The following is a 24,055-nucleotide window of genomic DNA, read 5'->3' as shown; positions in this document are numbered from 1 at the left end:
TATAGAGCCACAGGCCCATTTGATAAGGTCACTTTAGGAATCTGTGTATTAGTAGGGACCTCGCCATATGTTTAGATTATAGGCCTAAATTCTGATGACAGAATCCCTTTAACCGACTGGAAGCATTATCTGCTGCAATCTAACCGACCACCTGGTCACACTGGTCTGAGTTTGAGAGTGGTGTACTGCGCCGCCCTGCAAACTGGGACATGAAGCTAGGTATCGTGGATGAGTGTGTTTCTTGTGCTCTGGCAGCGGGCAAAGTTTCATTGCGCCCGGGGCCACAGCCTCTGCGTGCACCATCAGCAGCACAGCCAATTCCCTGTCCCTTACTGCTCGCCTTCTGCATATTAAATGGTATATATGCTTGCAAGTATGCCACACATACAGTAGCGCAGATTTTTTAAGTGTATGCGCAAATAAATTACACTGAATGTCACAGATATTTAGGATGTGCAAACGTTATACAGGAGATGTAGCGCAGGTAATGTCACTGTCACCAGCAGCTAATAAAAAATAACAGGGAATGTCACAGCTATTTGGGATGCGCAAACGTTATACAGTAGATGTAGCGCAGGTAATGTCACTGCTGTCACCAGCGGCTAACATTATACAGAAGATGTAGCGCAGGTAATGTCGCTCCTGTTACCAGCGGCTAACATTATACGGAAGATGTAGGGCAGGTAATGTCGTTGCTGTCACCAGCGGCTAAGGTTATACAGGAGATGTAGCGCAGGTAATGTCGCTGCTGTCACCAGCGGCTAGCGTTATACAGAAAATGTAGCACAGGTAATGTCGCTGCTGTCACCAGCGACTAACATTATACAGGAGATGTACCGCAGGCAATGTTGCTGCTGTCACCAGCGGCTAACGTTATACAGGATATGTAGTGCAGGCAATGTCGCTGCTGTCACCAGCGGCTAACGTTATACAGGAGATGTAGTGCAGGTAATGTCGCTGCTGTCACCAGCGGCTAACGTTATACAGGATATGTAGTGCAGGCAATGTCGCTGCTGTCACCAGCGGCTAACGTTATACAGGAGATGTAGCGCAGGTAATGTCGCTGCTGTCACCAGCGGCTAACGTTATACTGGAGATGTAGCGCAGGCAATGTTGCTGCTGTCACCAGCGGCTAACGTTATACAGGAGATGTAGTGCAGGCAATGTCGCTGCTGTCACCAGCGGCTAACGTTATACAGGATATGTAGTGCAGGCAATGTCGCTGCTGTCACCAGCGGCTAACGTTATACAGGAGATGTAGCGCAGGTAATGTCGCTGCTGTCACCAGCGGCTAACGTTATACTGGAGATGTAGCGCAGGTAATGTCGCTGCTGTCACCAGCGGCTAACGTTATACAGGATATGTAGTGCAGGCAATGTCGCTGCTGTCACCAGCGGCTAACGTTATACAGGAGATGTAGCGCAGGTAATGTCGCTGCTGTCACCAGCGGCTAACGTTATACTGGAGATGTAGTGCAGGCAATGTTGCTGCTGTCACCAGCGGCTAACGTTATACAGGAGATGTAGTGCAGGCAATGTCGCTGCTGTCACCAGCGGCTAACGTTGTACAGGAGATGTAGTGCAGGTAATGTCGCTGCTGTCACCAGTGGTTAACGTTATACAGGAGATGTAGTGCAGGTAATGTCGCTGTTGTCACCAGCGGCTAACGTTATACAGGAGATGTAGTGCAGGTAATGGCGCTGTTGTCACCAGCGGCTAACGTTATACAGGAGAGATACAACAGGTAATGGCGCTGCTGTCACCAGCGGCTAAGAAAAAATTACAGTCAATGTCACAGATATTTGGTATGCGAAAACGTTATACAGGAGATGTAGCACAGGTAATGCCACTGTCCGCAGCGTCTACGGAAAAAGTACACTGGATGTCACAGATATTTTTAGGATGTGCAAACATTATACAGGAGATGTAGCGCAGGTAATGTAACTGTCCGCAGCGGACACAGTCTACGGAAAAAGTACACTGGATGTCACAGATATTTTTAGTATGTGCACCTGTTAAACAGGAGATGTAGCACAGATAATGTCGCTGTCCACAGCGCTACAGAAAAAGTACACTGGATGTCACAGATAATTTTAGTATGCGCACACGTTAAACAGGAGATGTAGCGCAGATAATGTTGCTGTCCGCAGCGTCTACGGAAAAAGTACACTGGATGTCACAGATATTTTTAGGATGCGCAAACGTTATACAGGAGATGTAGCGCAGGTAATGTAACTGTCTGCAGCGGACACCGTCTACGGAAAAAGTACACTGGATGTCACAGATATTTTTAGGCTGCACACACGTTACACAGGAGATGTAGCGAAGATAATGTCGCTGTTTTTAGCAGCCAAACAATTGCAAGCTATTTAGCACTAAAAATATATATTGCTGCCAGATACAACAATAGCCCTTAAAAGGACTTTTGGGTCTCTAACAATTGCAGACAATTTAGCGCAGGTTGCGCTAAAAATATATATTGCTGCCAGACACAACAATAGTCCTTAAAAGAACTTTTGGGTCTCTAACACCAACCCTGCTTAACAAAAAAAAATTAAAAATTCAATTGAATCAATTCCCTACACTATCTGTCCCTTCTACAGCACAGCTCTCCCTGACTAACACTGAGCCGAACCACGTGTTATCGGGTGCTTTATAGCACCCGATGACGCGTTCCGGCCAGCCAATCACTGTAATGCTAGTAAACCAATGTGGCTACGGCATTACAGTGAGTGGCAGTACTTACTTGCATGTTTATTAGCTGCATAGCAGCCAACAAACTTGCGGGGTGGAGACTTAAGCATCGCGTTCGAGCACACGTGGTATTCGGATGAACACCGCGATGTGCCGAGCATTGCGATGCTTGAGGGGAACTGGTGTTCGGCCGAGCATACTCAATCAACATTAATTGTATGGTCTATCTCACATTCATGGTATATGGTTCAGTTCTGTATTTTTACCCCTAAAATAGACCTCAAAAGCATTCCAATATCCTTATTTCGGAAAAGCCTTTCTTATTCACTAGGCTGGTATTTTTGGCTGCTTTTGGTGAAAATAAGTGACTATTAAAGTAGTTATATGTGGCCTTGCTGTTAGAGCAGCAAGTCATATTTCTTAATTAAAAAATGTTGTGGTGCATCTAATTTATTTATTAACTTTTTTATTTTTATTTTTTTTGGCCGGGAATGAAAAAAAGCAATTCCAACATTTTACAGTGTTCAGCTTGATTTTAAAAGTGTTAACGTTATTATATGTGGATTTTTCGGTGCTTTTCTGTATCTAATATCAAAGCCTTTTTTCCTGTAAGAAATCCTCCCTCTGTCTAACCACCTAGAGGCCACGGTTGTAGCTGACTGCAGGATCTAATGGGTCAATAGGTCAGAGTAGCGTTCACAGAAGCACCACTCAGCGCTAGCAAGTTCAGCTGCTGTATAAACAGCACTGAATGGATCACAGGGGTCTACTCTGGCATTTAAAATTGTCCCCAAGTGGTTAAGGTTTGTTGAATTTTGTTTACTCCAATTTTCACAATGCAAATACAATAGACTGTTGCGATATGCTAGCAAAACTGTTGACATTCACATTGCCGAGTGGTCAATGAAAATATAGAATAATACAGCTCCCAGCAGAGCATTGTGAACACACCACACATCTTGGGATATGTTAAACCAAGCGGAAAGGCAGAGAAGAACAAATCTTTATTATTTTAAATTCTCAAGAATAACGAGGTACACCAGTATAACGAATAACGAAGTGACCAGTAGGGAGACAATTATTTAGGAAAGAGGTTAAATGGCTAGCCCATCTGAAGCTGTTCCAATTGTGTAGTATATAATAATGTTCTGTATGAAAGTTCAGTGAAGAGAGAGTTGGACAGTTGTTTTTGTAAACAACTGATTGACTGTTGTTCGTTGATATGGATCCACATTTTTGTGCATGAAAGAGCAAGCAGTCAATTTGTGGACAGTGTCTGTGATGCACGCACTTTGGGGAATGTGTCAGCAGAAAATGACCTATTGTATTAATGTCTTTTTGTTTAACATATTTATTTTTTATTTTTTGGTGACTTAAAAAAAAAAATTTCCATGTCACTATAGGATATAAAAAAAAAAAGTTGTATATAATCATGTATTTTTCACACTGTCCTCTGCACCTAAAATTTGTTTAGACTTCCTGTCCTTTTAGAGCAGCTACATGGGCCATAGACACAATGGACAGGAGATGATTCCATTGACTTCTTTGGGAGAATTTTCTAGGTGTGCTCTGTGACCTGTACAGAGGTCAAGAAAGAGCTGATAAGCTGTGATAGCACCTATATAAGGCTGGTTTCACACGGGCGTTGCGGGAAAATGTGCGGGTGCGTTGCGGGAACACCCACGATTTTTCCGCGCGAGTGCAAAACATCTCAATGCGCTTTGCACATGCGCGTGAGAAAAATAGACCGCATCCGCACTTGCTTGCGGATGCTTGCGATTTTCACGCAACCCCATTCACTTCTATGGGGCCTGCGTTGCGTGAAAAACGCAGAATATAGAGCATGCTGCGATTTTCACGCAACGCATAAGTGATGCGTGAAAATCACCGCTCATCTGAACAGCCCCATAGAAATGAATGGGTCGGTATTCAGTGCGGGTGCAATGCATTCACCTCACGCATCGCATCCGCGCGGAATACTCGCCAGTGTGAAAGGGGCCTTAGGGTTGATTCAGTGTTATCTATATAGAGGTGTTACTTATTGTAATTCAGCCTGATGTGTTAGTGATAATAGCTACTGAAAAGTTACCTGTAGAGAACAGGAAATCATGACTTCTTATCTGAAAATTGCAGGATTATATACATTTTTAAAATATAGATAGTGAATAGTGATGAGCAAAGTATTCAAAAATTCGATTTAGGCCTCATGCACACGACCGTTGTTTTATTCCGTGTCCGTTGCGCCGTTTTTCGTGATTTTCTGCGGACCCATTGACTTTCAATGGGTCCGTTGAAAACTCGGCTAATGCACCGTTTGCCATCCGCGTCTGTGATCTGTGGTTCCAGTCCGTCAAAAAAATATAACCTGTCCTATTATTTTTGCGGAAAACAGTTTGCGGACCCATTCAAGTCAATGGGACCGCTAAAAACGCGGAGACACACAAGATTGTGATCCGCATCCGCGTCCGTTTTTTTCCTATCATTTGCATGGCAAACCTGTCTTAGACTTTTTTTTACATTCCTTTATGTCTGGTGGTCCTCCAAAAATAAAGGAAGACACACGGAAACAAAAACAGAAACGGATCACGGGACAACGGAACCCCATTTTGCGGAACGGAACACAACAACGGTCGTGTGCATGAGGCCTTACTTTGTGGCAAATTACTTCGTCATGAAGCGTATTTCTTTGTAAGTAGTGGGTGCAATGATGGAGCGGTGATTGAGCCGTACCCCGTCATTGTACCCCTCAAATGCCACATTCATAGCTGATCGTGGCATCTGTCATTGATATTACAGTGTAAAATAAAGTAAAAATTAATAAAATCATACTTATCTAATCCATTTGATCGTGAAGAGCCAGCCGCCATCTTGATGGAAGATCTAGCACAAAATGTTGTGCGGCCGTGATGACTTTATTGCACCGGCTGGCTTGGTGACGTCATACGTAACCACGCACTGGATTTTGTGCAGGATCTTCAATCAAGATGGCGTCAGCCGACTCTTAGCACTCAAACGGATGGGATGAGGTAACTACGATTTTTTTACCACCATTTAGGGTAAATCAATTTACTACCATAAAGCACGAGGAAATTCGACTTTGCAACAAATCGAATTTCCCTGAAATTCAGATCGGATTCCACATAGTCTGGACCAATTTGCTCAACACTAATAGTTACAGTGTCGTACCTCTAATAGAGGCTTACCACACAGCTGCTCTGGGGCCTGTGGAGTAAGGGGGCCCATCAATGCAGGAAACGCTTGCCCCCAATTACACTTAGGGTACTTTCACACTAGCGTTTTTCTTTTTCCGCCATAGAGTTCCGTCCTAGGGGCTCTATACCGGAAAATAACTGATCAGTTTTATCCCCATGCATTCTGAATGGAGAGCAATCCGTTCAGGATGCATCAGGATGTCTTCGGTTCAGTCTTTTTGACTGATCAGGACAGAGATAAAACCGCAGCATGCTACGGTTTTATCTCCGGCCATAAAAACTGAAAACTTGCCTGAAGATGCCAGATCCGTATTGTATTGAATGTATTGGTGCATTCAAAATACCGGAATGCCGGACTCGTCCTTCCGGTCCTGCGCATGTGCAGACTGAAAAAAAGGTGAAATAAATAAATGCCGGATCCGTTTTCTAGATGACACCGGAAAGACGGATCCGCATTTCATGCATTTGTAAGATGTATCAAGGATCCTGATCAGTCTTACAAATGCCATCAGTTTGGCATACTTTTTGCTGGATCACTCTGCTGCAAGTGTGAAAGTAGCCTTAGGCTACGTCTACACGCGACATTTGTCGCGCGATCAATAAGTCGAGCGACAGATAGGGCACAACTACACTGCAACATTTGTAGCACAACATTTTGTTGCACCAATGTTGCGCGACAATTTTAGTCTATGGTGTCGCACTGCAACATCAACATGCTGCGACTGCGACGCAACAGTCCAGAAAAAATCCATCTCGAATGGATTTCTGCGACTGTTGCGTCGCAGTCGCAGCATGTTTCATGTTGCAGTGCGACACCATAGACTGCCATTATAAAAATTGTTGCGCGACATTAGTTGCAACAAAATGTCCGCCCGACAAATGTCGTCGAGTAGACGTAGCCTTACATAGCTAGCTGGAAAAACCTAGCTAGCTGCAGAGAAGGGACCAGCGATGATGTCATCATCATGTGATCAGGGCAGGGGAGGGAGCTCAATGTGAGAGGAAAAGAGTGGTTAAGTGCCTGGGGAGCAGATTCTATCTTATCCCTGGAGAGAGGTTAGTTGTCCTAGGATAGCCCATAACATCCTAATACTGGGAGTTGTAGTTTGGTCCTACTGTATTCCCTTACATGAAATGTTCACTGATTCCCTATAATAACAATCTGGACATGCTGAGAGTTGTAGTTCTCTCCTCTTAAAATATCCACTGATGCTGTAATTATAACAGTCAGGTAATGCGGGGGTTGTAGTTCTCTCCTATTATACTCCTCTCCCTGTAATGTCAACGTTGTGTTTCATAATAACAGCCTGGACATGCTGGGAGTTGTAGTTGTCTCCTCTTTTACCCCTCCATGTATTGCCTACTAATTTTCAGCAATAAGGCCTGTTTTCACACTGCTGGAAGAAGTTCCAGCAGGCGTTCTATTAGAGAACAATCTGCTGGAACTCTTTGGATGTGGGATTGATGGCCCCATTGTACCCAAACAGTTCTCTGCCGGAAGAGCTTGCTGGAACTACTGACGGTGTATATTAGGCTTTGTTCACATCTGCGCTAGTGACGTTTGCTGTTATAGTCTGTCATAGGATGCATACCAAGGAAAATCCCTGTAATGCCAGATCTGTGCATCCGGACATGAGGGCCAATTCAGATTCTTGCTATGGGGCCCAATTGTTTTTAGGTATGCCCCTGGATTAGTGATATAGAAAATTGTAAAAAAAAATATGTTTAACGCAATAGGTAATTTTCTGATGATACATTCCCTTTTAAGTTCAAAGTCCTCAACAACATAATGTGCTCAGTCCTGGTCAGAATTGCGGACTAGATTGCTGAGGCTCTAACCAGGGATCAGCAACCTCTGTGTTTCTAAACTACAACTTCCAGAATGCCCCATTCACTTCTATGGGAGTTAGAGAATGTTGCATGCTGAGAGTTTGTAGTTTTCACAGCAGATGGAGCGCCGATGGTTGCCGATCCCTGCTTTAGGCCATTGTAATAGAGACAAGAGAGTTATGTCAGTTGAGATGAATTTAAGTTTGTGTCAGGTGGGAGTTGACCACTTGGACAGGTCCATAACCAAAGTTGGCCGATGCATGTCGGCCATGTCATTCAGACGCATACCTGAATTAAAGGTTCAGGTAGAACAAAGGGCATTTTATTCCCTTATTTACATTTGGCATTGGAGACTCGAATCTGAGCCTCCATTGTGATTGTCCCATGAAAAAAAAACTAATAATAAATAGTGCTTCACTATTTTAGCATGTAAGATGACAAACTGATGGAAACCTAATGGACCCCATTATAGTCAATGGGGTCCATCAGTGCCGTTTGTTGCCATTATGCAACAGACTGGAGCTTCTGTTATTTAAGGGTACTTTCACACTAGCGTCGCTGGATTCCGGCAATCTGCATGCAATTGGATACCATTTGTAGACGGATCCGCATCCGGATCCGTCTCACAGAGATTATTGCAATACCGGATGCTCTCTCCGTTGTCACCCGGAAAAACGGATCCAGTATTTATCTTTTTCACATTTTTAAAGGTCTGCACATGCGCAGACTGGCAAAACCGGAATTCCGTTTTTATGGAACACTTAGGCCCGGATCCAGCATTAATGCATTTCAATGTATAATAATGCCGGATCCGGCATGTCCAGCAAGTTTCCGGAATTTTGGATGGAGAAAATACAGGCAGCACTGCGCGTATTTTCTCCGTCCAATAACCGTACAGTGACTGAAGTAATGCATCCTGATGCATACTGAACGGAATGCTCTCCATTCAGAATGCATTAGGATTAAAACTGATCAGTTTTTTTCCGGTATTGAGCCCCTAGGAACAGAACTCAATAACGAAAGAAAAACGCTAGTGTGAAAGTACCCTAAGCTGTTTTGCTTGTCTTAGGATAAGGTCAAGGTGCCTGTAGCTAGTTCACTAATGCTGGAACAAAAAATCAGTCTATATTCGGTGGCTGGTCACAGCTCGGCCAGATCGTTTAGATTTAAAGGGTAGTTTCATCTGAGACATTACCTCTGAACCCACACCTATCTCTAGAATGGGTACCCCAAATTGAAAAAAGGGTAACACCGCCCAAGCATGGCCACCCTCCATTCACTTCTATGGAGTTTCCAAAAATAATTGAGCGCCTTCTCTGCTATTTCCGGAACTCCCACAGAGGTGAATAGAGTGGTGGCTGTGCATGCGTTGTGCTCTCTCCATTCACTTCGGTGGGAGTTCCGGAAATAGCTGAGTGCAGTGTGCTCTTCCTCGCTTTGGTGGCCCTGTGCTAGAGATAGGTGTGGGTTTCAGGGATGGGACACACCTATCTGACATTGGTGGCATTTCCTAGCTATATGCCACCAACAGGGGCGTAGCTAAAGGCTCATGGGCCCGGGTGCAAGAGTTCAGCTTGGGCCCCCCTTCCCTCAGTGCTTTGTGGCCAGGGGCAGGGAAGCACATAGCCTTTATACTGGCTGAGGTAAAAATTTAAATGGCAACACCTTTTCCCGCCAAATTCTTGACCCTAACCCCAGCCAGAGGGGTAACTTGACCAGCATGCACTTTCTCTAATACCAGTGTCTTCTTATGTGGCACAAGGGTCTTTGGGCCCCCTCGGGCTTCTGGGCCCGTTAGCGACTGCTACCTCTGCACCCCCTATAGCTACGCCCCTGGCCACATATCTCTCAGATGACACAACCCCTTTAATTTAATGAAGTAGAACAATGGAAATGGTTAGTACAGATGTGAACAAACCTGTAGAGGCACAGTTATTAAGACCGGAGTTTTAGACACCGGTCTTAATAAAGCCCCATAGCTGGTGGAGGATCCGCAGAAGTTATGAAGAGGCGTCGGCCCGCCCCTTTTCCCTAATGACTTATTTAGATCTGGCATGAGGTGGGAAAAGTCGCAGATAGCGGTGCAATTAACCGCTGTGCCGCCATCTGCACCTGAAATACGCCTAATATAGGCGTATTTCAGTATAGTAAATGACCTCCTTAGTCTTCAAATCAGGCCAAGCCAAGAGCATCACACAAGCCTATGTGTATGTATTATTACTGTTAAAAACAAACAGTTAAACATTACTTTTGGAAATGCAGAATAGCTATGAAATTTGCAGATGCCTCATCCCCCGGCTAACTTCCTGAACATGCTAAATTACATTAACACAATATTCACTGTCGAAAGAAAAAAACAGCATGTCTATATTTAGTATTGCCACCTTTAAAAAGTGAGAAAATCAGAATAAGTTGCCACAATTCTTTGCTCTTCCCCTCCATGTATGCAGGTTGGAGCATCTGTCATATTCAGTGTATCGCCATTCCAGCTGCGTAGACAGCCCTCCCCCACTCTGATTCCATTAACAGCTTGTTCCAAGGTTTTAAGCGAGAAAATACATTTCAGTCACAAGTGAATAGGCAGTGCGGTACATGTGCTTGTAAGAAAGCAGAGCATATTTAATCACTATGAAATACCGCCTTATGGGGCAGGCGATGTTCTGGAAATCTAAACGTAGACAGTGGATATATAAAGATTGTTCGCATCCTAAGAGCACTGCTATGCAGGAATAAAAGATGAACATCTTTCAATGGTTTCTTCTTTTTTGTGACTTTTATTCATGCTGCTTTCTTATAAGGCATCCTGTCACCAACATCATGCTGCGGTATATGCAGGCAAAATGTCCAACAAGACTGCTAAGCGTGCGTTTACCCATAAAGCACTGCCATGTTTTAGAGAAAGCATAGACTCACAACTATCTTGCTGTCAGTGTTATATGCCATTAGTGTTTCAGTCGCGAATATTCTAATCCGCAAATTTTCGGCACTTCGAGAATTCGCAAGATTTAGAATATAGTGCTATATCGCAAACATTCTAGATTTTCTTTCATCAGTACCCTCCCGCTTATTGCTTGTGGGCCAATGAGAAGGCTGCAATGTCTTTGTCAGAGCTTAGCAACATCCCTAGCAACCAATAGGAAAGTTGTCTACCCCTTACTGTATAATAAACTACCAGCAGCCATTTTCCGCTGTTTTTTGCAGTTCTGTGAGAGAGAGAGCAGCGTCATTGCTGTGCTCTGTGCTTTGCTGAGTCAATTACATTGATGAGTCAATTACATTAGATAGTTAGTTAGCTCATATACACTCACCTAAAGAATTATTAGGAACACCATACTAATACGATGTTGGACCCCCTTTTGCCTTCAGAACTGCCTTAATTTCTACGTGGCATTGATTCAACAGGTGCTGATAGCATTCTTTAGAATGTTGGCCCATATTGATAGGATAGCATCTTGCAGTTGATGGAGATTTGAGGGATGCACATCCAGGGCACGAAGCTCCCGTTCCACCACATCCCAAAGATGCTCTATTGGGTTGAGATCTGGTGACTGTGGGGGGCCATTTTAGTACAGTGAACTCATTGTCATGTTCAAGAAACCAATTTGAAATGATTCGAGCTTTGTGACATGGTGCATTATCCTGCTGGAAGTAGCCATCAGAGGATGGATACATGTTCTCATTTCTGTTTACCGCCAAATTCGGACTCTACCATTTGAATGTCTCAACAGAAATCGAGACTCATCAGACCAGGCAACATTTCCAAAAATTAGTGGTAGGTTGTGGTGGCTCACTAGCAAGTAGTTTAAGGTATGGTGCTGCAAGCTCATATAGAGGTAATCAACCCCACCCTCTCTAAAGGCAAATGTAGTAATAGGAAAATGAGCGAGCACTCATACACTTGGCAACCAGATTGACATGTGCAGAAAATATTTATTAAATCCCATAAAATACAAGTAATAAATTTATAAGAACAAGTAGCAATAATATACAACATTACAGTACATATATTGTGGTAGATATGATCGATACTATATTCATATGGACTCAATAGTGTCAATAAATTCAATAGTATATATCTCACCAAAAAACTTCAAGTATATGCTGTTATTTGGGAAGAGGGGGTATTATCTTCTAGCGCTCTATCCCAATTTGGGAAACTGAATGTCACTGAAAATGCTGTAGGTGTATTCACTGGAGTGAAATATTGTTCATAAAGGTGTCCACAAGGAATCCTGATAATGTGAGAAGTCTCTTATAGCATATCCTTTTAAGCTCGATATGAGCTTTGGATTGAAGAAAACTTTAAATCGATGTTTGGCTTACCGTCTAGCGTCTGCTTTCTCCCTATTGCTTCAATGGAGCTTTAAATATTTGCCGGCTTATTCAGTCGCTCCATACAGCAAGCTGTTTAAATTTCGCGGGAGTTCCAAAGATCGCGGGAGTTACCACTCTGTTCCGCAATTTCCTTTGGTGCAGCTTTCAACGATAGAGAATAGTTAATCCTTTACTGTAGAGATTTTCTTCTGTATGGCCATACAGTATTATCGGAGGCTTTTCAATGCATCAAGTGATGTACCTGCATTGAAAAGCCTCCGTTAATACTGTATGGCCATACAGAAGAAAATCTCTACAGTAAAGGATTAACTATTCTTATTGTTGAAAGCTGCACCAAAGGAAATTGCGGAACAGAGTGGTAACTCCTGCGATCTTGGAACTCCCGCGAAATTTAAACCAGCTTGCTGTATGGAGCGACTGAAAAAGCGGCAAATATTTAAAGCTCCATTGAAGCAATAGGGAGAAAGCAGACGCTAGACGGTAAGCCAAGCATCGATTTAAAGTTTTCTTCAATCCAAAGCTCATATCGAGCTTAAAAGGATATGCTATAAGAGACTTTTCACATTATCAGGATTCTGTGGACACTTTATGAACATATGCACTCCCAGTGAATACACCTACAGCATTTTCAGTGACATTCAGTTTCCCAAATTGGGATAGAGCGCTAGAAGATAATACCCCCTCTTCCCAAATAACAACATTTTTCCAGTCTTTAACAGTCCAATTTTGGTGAGCTCGTGCAAATTGTAGCCTCTTTTCCTATTTGTAGTGGAGATGAGTGGTACCCGGTGGGGTCTTCTGCTGTTGTAGCCCATCCGCCTCAAGGTTGTGCGTGTTGTGGCTTCACAAATGCTTTGCTGCATACCTTGGTTGTAACGAGTGGTTATTTCAGTCAACGTTGCTCTTCTATCAGCTTGAATCAGTCGGCCCATTCTCCTCTGACCTCTAGCATCCACAAGACATTTTCGCCCACAGGACTGCCGCATACTGGATGTTTTTCCCTTTTCACACCATTCTTTGTAGACCCTAGAAATGGTTGTACGTGAAAATCCCAGTAACTGAGCAGATTGTGAAATACTCAGACCGGCCCGTCTGGCACCAACAACCATGCCACGCTCAAAATTGCTTAAATCACCTTTCTTTCCCATTCTGACATTCAGTTTGGAGTTCAGGAGATTGTCTTGACCAGGACCACCCCCCTAAATGCCTTGAAGCAACTGCCATGTGATTGGTTGACTAGATAATTGCATTAATGAGAAATAGAACAGGTGTTCCTAATAATTCTTTAGGTGAGTGTATATAATACAGATAGTGGGAGATAGTCAGTGTAGGTTAGATAGAGATATATGGGCCAGATTTATCATTAGCTCAGGTCAGAATAATGGAGTGAAAAAGTCCCCAAAAAAGTCCCAAACGCTAAAACTGCGCACAAATTTGCGACTTTTTTCTGCTCTGCACTATGCTCGCCAGTTTTCTGAAAGTGGGTGTGTTTTCTTACGTAAATGAATATCTAGACAGATTTACTATTGGGGACTATTTAAAAAAGTCGCAATTTCACTCCAGTGAGGACCATGCTTTTCTTATGAGACTTTTTAATAGAACATGCGACTTTTTCATAAAAACGTGCGACTTTTTCGTAAAGATGTGCAACTTTTGTAAAGCTGCTTACTGACGGATAAACTGCTACCGTCAAACCACATTTATTACAGTCTTAAAGGGCCGATCATAAATCTGACTTGGCTAAAACTGACTTTAGCCATATGTGAAAGTGGAGTGAGCTGTCAGAGTAATGATAAATCTGGCCCATAGTGTAGCTGATAGGTTCCAGTGCAGGGTGTTAGGTAGTGTGATAGGATTACTGTACTGTGCATTTCTCCAATTCTCAGGAAACTTCTAGCAGCTTGAAAAATGTAGCAAAAGTGACCCACGCCTGTATTGCGCACACAATACGCACATATTACAGCGCCCATTTTCGCAATCAAGAAAATAATGACTGGAGATAACGAATTCGAAAATTTGCTAATTTATTGAGATTATTAGGCCAAAAATTTGCAAAATATTGCAAAAACTAATATATTGCCTATGCTGCTCATCACTATATGCCATGTCCAGGGAGTAGTCCAGCTCACGATTGACAGGTCTCTAACTACAGTATAGTTAACCAGCAGCGGACACTTCTCCCTGAACCCGGCATATAACGCTAGCCGCAACTAGTGTTAAATGGACATATGCAAGGTGTGCAACGAAAAAAAACCGAACCTCTTTTTCCTGGTGTAGTTTCTACAGAATAAGGAAGAATGATGTATATACTGATTACACGAGATGGTTAGAAGTGGTTTCCTCAGCGCCTATGCAAAGAGGTGTCCGTCTGACATGTCCGTCCTTGTTCTGGAACACCTTCTGTGCCACATGTTCTATATTCCAGACATGAATTTCTATTTGCTGTTTCAGTTCGGGCACAGTCTGAGGATTACTTTCATTAACTCTACCCTTCAGGTAACGTCACAGAAGGCCACAACCCTTTTCCCACCATACATTCTTCTGTGAATGCCAAATGACATCACAAGAACACGTGTGATGTGTGGCAGGGTGGCCTTTCTGGCAGGAAAAAACAGTACTTATGCTTGTGATCAGTTAACTGTGCATAGAATTGCTTGGAGATGTCCATGTGTGTGACTCTGTGCACATGTTCAGTACCGAACTTTACGATTTTGGGTACCCGGACCCGATCCTGAACTTTGCCGGAAAAGTTCGGGTTCGAGTTTGGTGTTCGTGCATTTAATAAAGCAGAGCAGCCAATCAACAAGCTTTTAAGCTGTGGGCACTTAGAAGCAATCACAGCCATGCCTAGTAATGGCATGGCTGTGATTGGCCAGTGGATCATGTTACCCAACCTCTATAAAAGCTGGATCACGAGTAGTACCGCCCATCAGATCTGAGTAGTGCAGGGACAGGAAGCAGGCAGCTGAAGTGAGGGACAGTGTTAGGAATCTCATCTGGCTATTTGTTCTGTTGGTGACCTGTAGTGAATTTTTTGTGGGTGCTATACACCAGCTTTGCCCCCCTGACAAAGAAATATAATAATTAATCTGGCGGTTAATTCTGTGAGTGACCTATAGCGATTTTTTTGGGGGTGCAATCCACCATCTTTGTACCCCTGACACAAAAATATAATAGCTAATCTGTCTATTAGTTCGGTGGGTGACATATACCCAATTTTTGTGTGAGGTACACCTGCATTGCATACCTGACAGGGAAATAAATATAGTTAATTTGTCTGTTAGGCCTCTTTCACACGGGCGTCATGTTTTTGGCCCGGATAAGATGTGGGTGCGTCGCGGGAAAATGCACGATTTTTCCGCACGAGTGCAAAACATTGTAATGCGTTTTGCACACGCGTGAGAAAAATCGGCATGTTTGGTACCCAAACCCGAACTTCTTCACAGAAGTTCGGGTTTGGGTTAAATGTTGTGTAGACTGTATTATTTTCCCTTATAACATGTTATAAGGGAAAATAATAGCATTCTTAATACAGAATGCTTAGTAAAATAGGGCTGGAGGGGTTAAAAAAATACAAAAAAATAATTTAACTCACCTTAATCCACTTGTTCGCGCAGCCCGGCTTCTCTTCTGTCTTCTTCTTTGAGGAATAGGACCTTTGATGACGTCACTGCGCTCATCACATGGTCCATTACATGATCCTTTACCATGGTGATGGATCATGTGACGGACCATGTGATGAGCGTAGTGACGTCATCACGGGTCCTTTTCCTGTGCACAGCAAAGAAGAAGAAAGAAGAGAAGCCAGGCTGCGCGAACAAGTGGATTAAGGTGAGTTAAATTTTTTTTTTTATTTTTTTTTAACCCCTCCAGCCCTATTGTACTAAGCATTCTGTATTAAGAATGCTATTATTTTCCCTTATAACCATGTTATAAGGGAAAATAATAAAGATCGGGTCTCCATCCAGATCGTCTCCTAGCAACCGTGCGTGAAAATCGCACCGCATCTGCACTTGTTTGCGGATGCTTGCGATTTTCACGCAGCCCCATTAACTTCTATGGGGCCTGCGTTGCGTGGAAAACGCACAAAGAGGACCATGCTGGGATTTTCACGCAACGCACAAGTGATGCGTGAAAATCACTGCTCATCTGCACAGCCCCATAGAAATTAATGGGTCCGGATTCAGTGCAGGTGCAATGCGTTCACCTCACGCATTGCACCCGCACGGAAATCTTGCCCGTGTGAAAAGGGCCTTAGTTCGTTGGGTGACATATACCCATTTTTTGTGTGAGGTACATCTGCATGGCATACGTGACAGGGAAATTAATATAGTTAATCCGTCTGTTAGATTGGTGGGTGACATATTCCCATTCTTTTTGAGAGGTACACCTGCACTGCATCCATGACAGGAAATAAATATAGTTAATCTGTCTGTTAGTTCGGTGGGTTACCTCAAAGAATGAGGAGAACATCAAATAAGGCATGTGGCCCTGGTCGTGGTGCTGCTGGTGTTGGTGGAGCTCCTGTTGCAGGGAGAGGACGTGGTCAATCTGTGCCAGCTACACGCCCAAATAAAACACCTTGCTCAGGTACATGTAGGCGACAGAACGTTCAGCGTTATTTTGTAGGCCCGAATACCAGTGTACTAATTGTGAGGCCAGAACAAGTAGACGTGGTAGTAGATTGAATGACTGACAGCGCCTACAGTTCCTTCACATTGTCTCCCACCGGGTCCGCTGCTGAGTTGGCACCTGCAGCCCATGGGCATCTGTCTTTCACCTCACCCCCTTGAAAATCAGCCAAGCAGCCTGAGCCCCAAGTCATGCAGCAGTCTCTTATGCTTTTTGATGACTCTGCTGGCGGGGTTTCCGTGGGCCGTCCCCATAGCCCTGCCCCAGAAGTGGAAGAGATTGAGTGCACCGATGCCCAACCACTTATGTTTTAGGATGTGGACATGGAAGGACCACCGCAGCATGTCTCTAATGATGACAAAACACAGGTGCCAACTGCTGAGGCTTTCTGCAGTGTGCAGACTGGCAAGGAGGGCAGGGGTGAAGAATGGGTGGATGATGATGTGGAGGATGATGAGGTCCTGGACCCCACATGGATTCAAGGTCATGCGAGTGACGTGTGCAGTTCAGAAGAAGAGGTGGTGGTCCCACAGCGCCAGCCGCACAGCAAAAGAGGGAGCAGGGTGCAAAAGCAGAGTGGCCATCCCCTAGCCAGTATGCCTGTTACTTCCCACTGCACCCAGGAACTGAGCACACGAAAGCCAGCTCCAAGGAGTTACCTGGTGTGGCAGTTCTTTAGACAATGTGCTGATGACAAGATGCGAGTGGTTTGCACGCTGTGCAATCAGAGCCTGAAGCGAGGCATAAACGTTCTCAACCTGAGCACAACCTGCATGACCAGGCATCTAAATGCAAAGCACGAGCTGCAGTGGAGTAAATACCCTCACACCTCAAAAACCACGAAAGATCTCAGGCTCCTCCTGCTCCCTCTTCTGCTGCAGTCTCGGCCTATTCCTCCCCCTCTGGAGTGACAGTGGCACCTGCCACCCTGCAAACGCCACCACCTCAGTCACCGTCACCAAGCATCTCCACACTGTTACATGGAAGCGTTCAGCTGTCTATCTCTCAAACACTGGAGAGAAAGAGGAAGTATCCCCCTGCCCACCCACGATCCCTGGCCCTGAATGTCAGTATTCCAAAATTCCGGGCCTTTGAAATGCTGTTATTCCATCTCGTTGAGACAGAGACTTTTAAAAACCTTATGGCGGTGGCTGTCCCACAGTACGTGGTTCCCAGACGCCACTACTTTTCCAGGCAAACCATCCCTGTCCCACACAACCAATTGGCGGACAAAATTAGGTGTGCACTGCAGAACGCCATCTGTAGCAAGGTCCACATTACCACCGATACGTGGACCAGTAAGCACAGGCAGGGACGTTATATCTCCCTAACTGCACACTTGGTAAATGCAGTGGTGGCTGGGCCTGAGGCGAATAGCTGTTTGGAGTATGTCCTTCCGCCACCGAGGAGTGTAGGACGTTTCTCTTTGCCTCCTGTTGCCTCCTCCTCCTACTTCACTTCCTCCTCTACCACCTCCTCATCCAGTCAGCGTAACACCTTCGCCACCAACTTCAAAACAGCCAAGGGGAAACGACAGCAGGCAGTGGATGGGCATGGAACAACGCACTTGGGCAGCTCAGCCTCTGTTGGTGGTGGACCTTGTCCCAGCCCTGCTGCCACATCCACCGTCTCCTCAACCTCCTACTCCACTTTGACCTCTGCCTCCTAGTTCAATATTATTATTATTATATTTTTTTTTTCTAATCTATGTTATTTTATGTCATTTTCCTATTCACATTTGTTTGCAAGGCAATTGTCCTGCTCTTATCCCCATTTTGCTTAATTCTGCAGCCCTCTAGCCCCTACTATGACTATTTTACAGGCATTTTAGTGCCCCAAAGTTCGGGTCCCCATTGACTTCAATGGGATTCAGGGTCAAGTTCGGGTCCCGAACCCGAACGTTTAGTTGATGTTCGGCCGAACCTGGCGAACCCGAACTTCCAGGCGTTCGCTCATCCCTAATGATGTCTTGTAATGGACAAAAATGTCCTTCCGCTATCATATTTAGTATCCAATTACAATATGCCCTATGCTTCTGTTTATCTCCCTCTTCTTGCACAATTGACATGTTGTATGGCTTCAGGTGAAGAGATTTCAGCACACATCCAAATGTTGTTCTGTCGTGTGACTACTTGGAATAATTTTCATGTTCATTTACTGCATGCTTCTCATAATCCTCTCCTGCATATCTGGTGTCTAAACAACGGGTGTCTAGTTTTTGGAATCATCCATGGATCCCATATTATGCCACTTCCACACTAAACCATGTATGCTGCTTTTTGCTGGAATGGGAAGGGCTGGAAACTTGCTAGTAAAAAAAAGTCCTGCATTTCTTTAAAAGAGCCTGTACCTGTGTAGACCTCTACTGTAGCAATTCTATGTTAAATCCAATATGGCATGTTCAACACATTTACAACCTAAGGGTCCATTCACACGTCCGTTTTTTCTTTCCTGATCTTTTCCGTTTTATGCGGAACAGATCTGGACCAGTTCTGTACCCATTCATTTTCAATGGGTCCTGGAAAAAATGTTGTTCCGTTCCACATGTCCAAAAAAATATAAAACTTGTCCTATTCTTTTCCGCAAAAATCGGATCCTGGACCAATACAAAGTCAATGGATCCGCAAAAAACGGAAGACATTCGTATGTCATTACGTATGTCATCCGTTTTATGCGGATTCCGTTCCTGGAAATTAAATGGCACCTGAGGTAACACATAACTAGACTTTTATTCAAATTTTTTTTTTCTATTTTTTTTCAAAGAAATACAAACAACTTTATTTGCTTATTGAAATTTATACATGTTTCCGTTTTTTGCAGATCCGCAAAAAACGGATGACATACGGAAACATTTTCAGGAACAACGGATCCGCAAAAAACGGACCGAAAATCGGGATATAGAAAAATACTGACGTGTGAATGTAGCCTTACTGCCATAAAAAAGAGTACCATCTATTTCATAAACTGTTTTGGTAAAATGAAAGCTGAGCTCTGATTGGTTGCTATAGGTAAGAGTTTTACGGTAAGACGTTTTTGATGAGTGAGGCCATTTTCCTGTACAAACCACACAATGGAAATGAGACAGTTTTTTATGGCCTGTCCTATTGTAGCATTACTCATACTGTATTGCCTACTTTACAATATTTGCCAACATTGTAGTACTTATCAACATACTTCTGAACACCCATTTTCTGCCTGAACCAATGTTTGCATCTATCAAATAGGATTCTTACATGCATTTAGATAGACACCATGAAGTCGCAGTCTTTAGTGGGGGGCAGTGTGATACATGGTGAAATATGCGGGGACCATCATCATAACATCAGCTTGAAGCAAAACCCAACAGTCAGGCGCAATGATTACACAGTATAGAATTGGTACCAGTCACATACTGTAATCCAGTATAATTTCAAACCCTTATCAATGTGCACATAATAGTACTCGTGTCTATATCATAGTATCAAACATATCAGGATTCATATATTGTAATAATGCCATACATAGAACCCACAGTTCACAAAAGAGCGCCAACCACAACATCCTGTTTTCTCGGTACCTTTTCCATTATCCCTTGTTGATCTCCTTTTCCAATTATAGACAAGACATATAAGATGTAATTTCTAATATCAAATATTTTTGCAGAAAAAGAGAGCCATGCTTTAGCACAAGTGACCTACGAATAACAGCTTTGTGAATAATGATGAAACTGGCAAAACCATACGATTATCTTTTATGCGAAATACAGTATCTTCATGTGCAATAATTCATCTGGTCCCATAAGTGTATTCATAGCAGGGAGAAGAAACGTGCCAGTTGCCCCTTAAAGGGGTTATCCCATCATTAATGTAAAAAATGAAAATCGGAGATCATACAGTACATGACAATCTCTTTCTATCAAACTTAGGCCTAGTTCGCACGAGAGTTTTTTTTGCGGGTGTACGGGCCATTTTTTTTGTGTTCCGTATACGGAACCATTCATTTCAATGGTTCCGCAAAAAAACGGAATGTGTTCCGTATGCATTCCGTTTCCGTATTTCCATTTTTCCGTTCCGTTGAAAGATAGAACATGTCCTATATTTGGCCGCAAATCACGTTCCGTGGCTCCATTAAAGTCAATGGGTCCGCAAAAAAAACGGAAGACATACGGAAATGCATCCGTATGTCTTCTGTTCTGTTTTTGCTGAACCATCTATTGAAAATGTTATGCCCAGCCCAATTTTTTCTATGTAATTACTGTATACTGTATATGCCATACGGAAAAACGGAACGGAAAAACGGAACAGAAACGGAAACACAACGGAACTCAAAAACGGAACAACGGATCCGTGAAAAAAGGAATGCAAAAAACTATAAAAGCCATACGTTCGTGTGAACTAGGCCTTAGAATCAGCCCTGTACCTCACATGGATCCTGAGATTTGCCCATTCATTGCTCCAATTGCTCTGCTAGGTTTATTTTCAAACTGTCAGCTAAGGGTACTTTCACACTAGCGTTATTCTTTTCCGGTATTGAAATCCGGTAAAGGGTCTCAATACCAGAAAAAAACGCATCAGTTTTATCCTAATACATTCTGAATGGAAAGCAATCCGTTCAGTATGCATCCGGATGTCTTCCGTTCCGTCCTGCCGGATCCGAACAACAGGGGTGTGTCCTTTCTGCTGCAGCTGGTGGTAATGGTAGGATAGAACTGAGCATGTATGTAAACCTGATTGAGCTGGGCAGAGAATTTTGAAAAAGAGCAAACAGCAGGTGGTGCCATACAGACAGATTTCAGTGAATAACTCAGTGGTACTTTCACACTAGCGGTTTTCTTTTCCGGCACTGAGTTCCGTCAAAAGGGCTCAATGCCGGAAAAGAACTGATCAGTTTTATCCCCATGCATTCTGAATGGAGAGCAATCCGTTCAAGATGCATCAGGATGTCTTCAGTTCAGTCATTTTGACTGATCAGGCAAAAGAGAAAACTGCAGCTACGGTTTTATCTCCGGCCCAAAAAACTGAAGACTTGCCTGAACGCCGGATCCGGCATTTTTTTCCATAGGAATGTATTAGTGCCGGATCCAGCATTCAAAATACCGGAAGGTTAAAAAAATAAATGCCGGATCCGTTTTGCCAGATGTCACCGGAAAGACGGATCCGGCATTTCAATGCATTTTTCTGACTGATCAGCCATTTTCAAGACTGATCAGGATCCTGTAGATAAGGAGAAAAGAGACCAGCACTCGCTTGTTTAGATAATCTTGCTGTGATTTATGCCGGGGATCGCGTAAGCGAGTGCCGGTCTCTTTTCTCCTTATCTACAAGGGACGCCAGGCCCTGAGACACGTGCACCGCTACTATGCTTCAAACCGCAGTGCCGATTGATATATTGTATTACTGATCAGGATCCTGATCAGTCTTACAAATGCCATCAGTTTTGCCGGATCAGGCAGGCAGTTCCGGTGACGGAACTGCTTGCCGGATCACTCTGCCGAAAGTGTGAAAGTAGAGTAAATTTTCTACATGCAATTACAAAAATATTCAAATCCAGGTGTTGTTTTGAAAAATGTAGAATATTTTTCTTGGAGCAGCCCCTTTAAGGCCCAGTTTTTCCTTAATTTTATTAATATAATGAATATTTAGCATGACAGTTTGATATCTGTCACTAAACCGCTAATCCAAATTGTAATGTGCATGTATAAGAAATGACGTGTTTAACACACACTCAATACTATTTCACTAATCGCATGTATAACAGTGATTTTACTTACGGATCAGATCCAGCACCATAAATGGAATATTTTATTTCACCCCAGAGTCCTGAGTCCAGGTCAGTAGCCTATAAGACATAATAACGGGTGTTACCTGCAAAATGTTTTCAAAGTACCCCTGTATTTACAGTATTTGCATCTAATGGACATATCTGAGAGAAATCCAGCAAGCCGGTGTCATCAGCGTGACCTGGGATCTACAAAAAGGATCTGCCATATTAAGGGCATGTTCACACAACAGATTTTTAACAAGAATGTCTGTATGAAAATCTGCATGAAAGAAAGTATAGACTTCAATTGTTTTAAATGGAAATCTGTGGCGTGGTTTATATGGAGCATGTTTTTTTGCAAGCAGATTTTTTTTTAAAAAGAGAGAAATTGTCCATGGCGCCGTTCCTGCTGGTCACTTCGCCAGGTAGTCACACACAGATTAGCTCCGCTAAGTGGGGCTACTCTGTAGGTGGATTCTGTGGCCATGCAAACTGTGGCAAAAATACAAGCACCAGATGTGTATTTCTGCCATGTAAACTCACCCTTCTCACGCCAAGAACCTCCTAGTGAAATGAAGTTCTAGCCAAGTACCCCCACAGATGGACCTGGTTACGCAGCAGACTGGCTATTAACCTGCCATTAATATTAAAAGTGCTGTTGGTCACAGTGAATTAAAACTGAATTGATCTATATGTCGACTTGGTTTTAGACTGCATCGCAGGTGCACCTTGGCTGTAACCTTTACTGTCATTACAGCAGCCCTGCACTGCTGCCCCCAAGTCCTGATGGTCAGTGGTCACACTGTCATTACAGCAGCCCTGCACTGCTGCCCCCAAGTACTGATGGTCAGTGGTCACACTGTCATTATAGTATCCCTGCTCTGCCGCCCCCAAGTCCTGATGGTCAGTGGTCACACTGTCATTACAGCAGCCCTGCACTGCTGCCCCCAAGTACTGATGGTCAGTGGGCACACTGTCATTATAGTAGCCCTGCACTGCTGCCCCCAAGTATTAATGGTCAGTGGTCACACTGTCATTACAGCAGCCCTGCACTGCTGCCCCCAAGTACTGATGGTCAGTGGTCACACTGTCATTATAGTATCCCTGCTCTGCCGCCCCCAAGTCCTGATGGTCAGTGGTCACACTGTCATTACAGCAGCCCTGCACTGCTGCCCCCAAGTACTGATGGTCAGTGGTCACACTGTCATTACAGCAGCCCTGCACTGCTGCCCCCAAGTACTGATGGTCAGTGGTCACACTGTCATTATAGTATCCCTGCTCTGCCGCCCCCAAGTCCTGATGGTCAGTGGTCACACTGTCATTACAGCAGCCCTGCACTGCTGCCCCCAAGTCCTGATGGTCAGTGGTCACACTGTCATTACAGCAGCCCTGCACTGCTGCCCCCAAGTATTAATGGTCAGTGGTCACACTGTCATTACAGCAGCCCTGCACTGCTGCCCCCAAGTCCTGATGGTCAGTGGTCACACTGTCATTATAGTATCCCTGCTCTGCCGCCCCCAAGTCCTGATGGTCAGTGGTCACACTGTCATTACAGCAGCCCTGCACTGCTGCCCCCCAAGTCCTGATGGTCAGTGGTCACACTGTCATTACAGC

General features: G+C 43.9%; 1 protein-coding gene across 1 annotated transcript in view; it reads right to left on the bottom strand.

The window, feature by feature from the left end:
- The window catches only part of CDHR1 (cadherin related family member 1), a 191,453-nt gene that overhangs the window by 40,374 nt on the left and 127,024 nt on the right, over positions 1-24,055 (bottom strand). Inside the window, exon 14 of the mRNA XM_040436306.1 lies at positions 22,452-22,519. Coding sequence (XP_040292240.1) covers positions 22,452-22,519 — 68 coding nt within the window. The remainder of the gene's footprint in view (positions 1-22,451; positions 22,520-24,055) is intronic.

Source organism: Bufo bufo, chromosome 6 (assembly GCF_905171765.1).
Source record: "Bufo bufo chromosome 6, aBufBuf1.1, whole genome shotgun sequence".
Classification (NCBI taxonomy): domain Eukaryota; kingdom Metazoa; phylum Chordata; class Amphibia; order Anura; family Bufonidae; genus Bufo; species Bufo bufo.
Note: the sequence above shows the minus strand (reverse complement) of the source record. Positions and strands in the feature narration are given on the sequence as shown.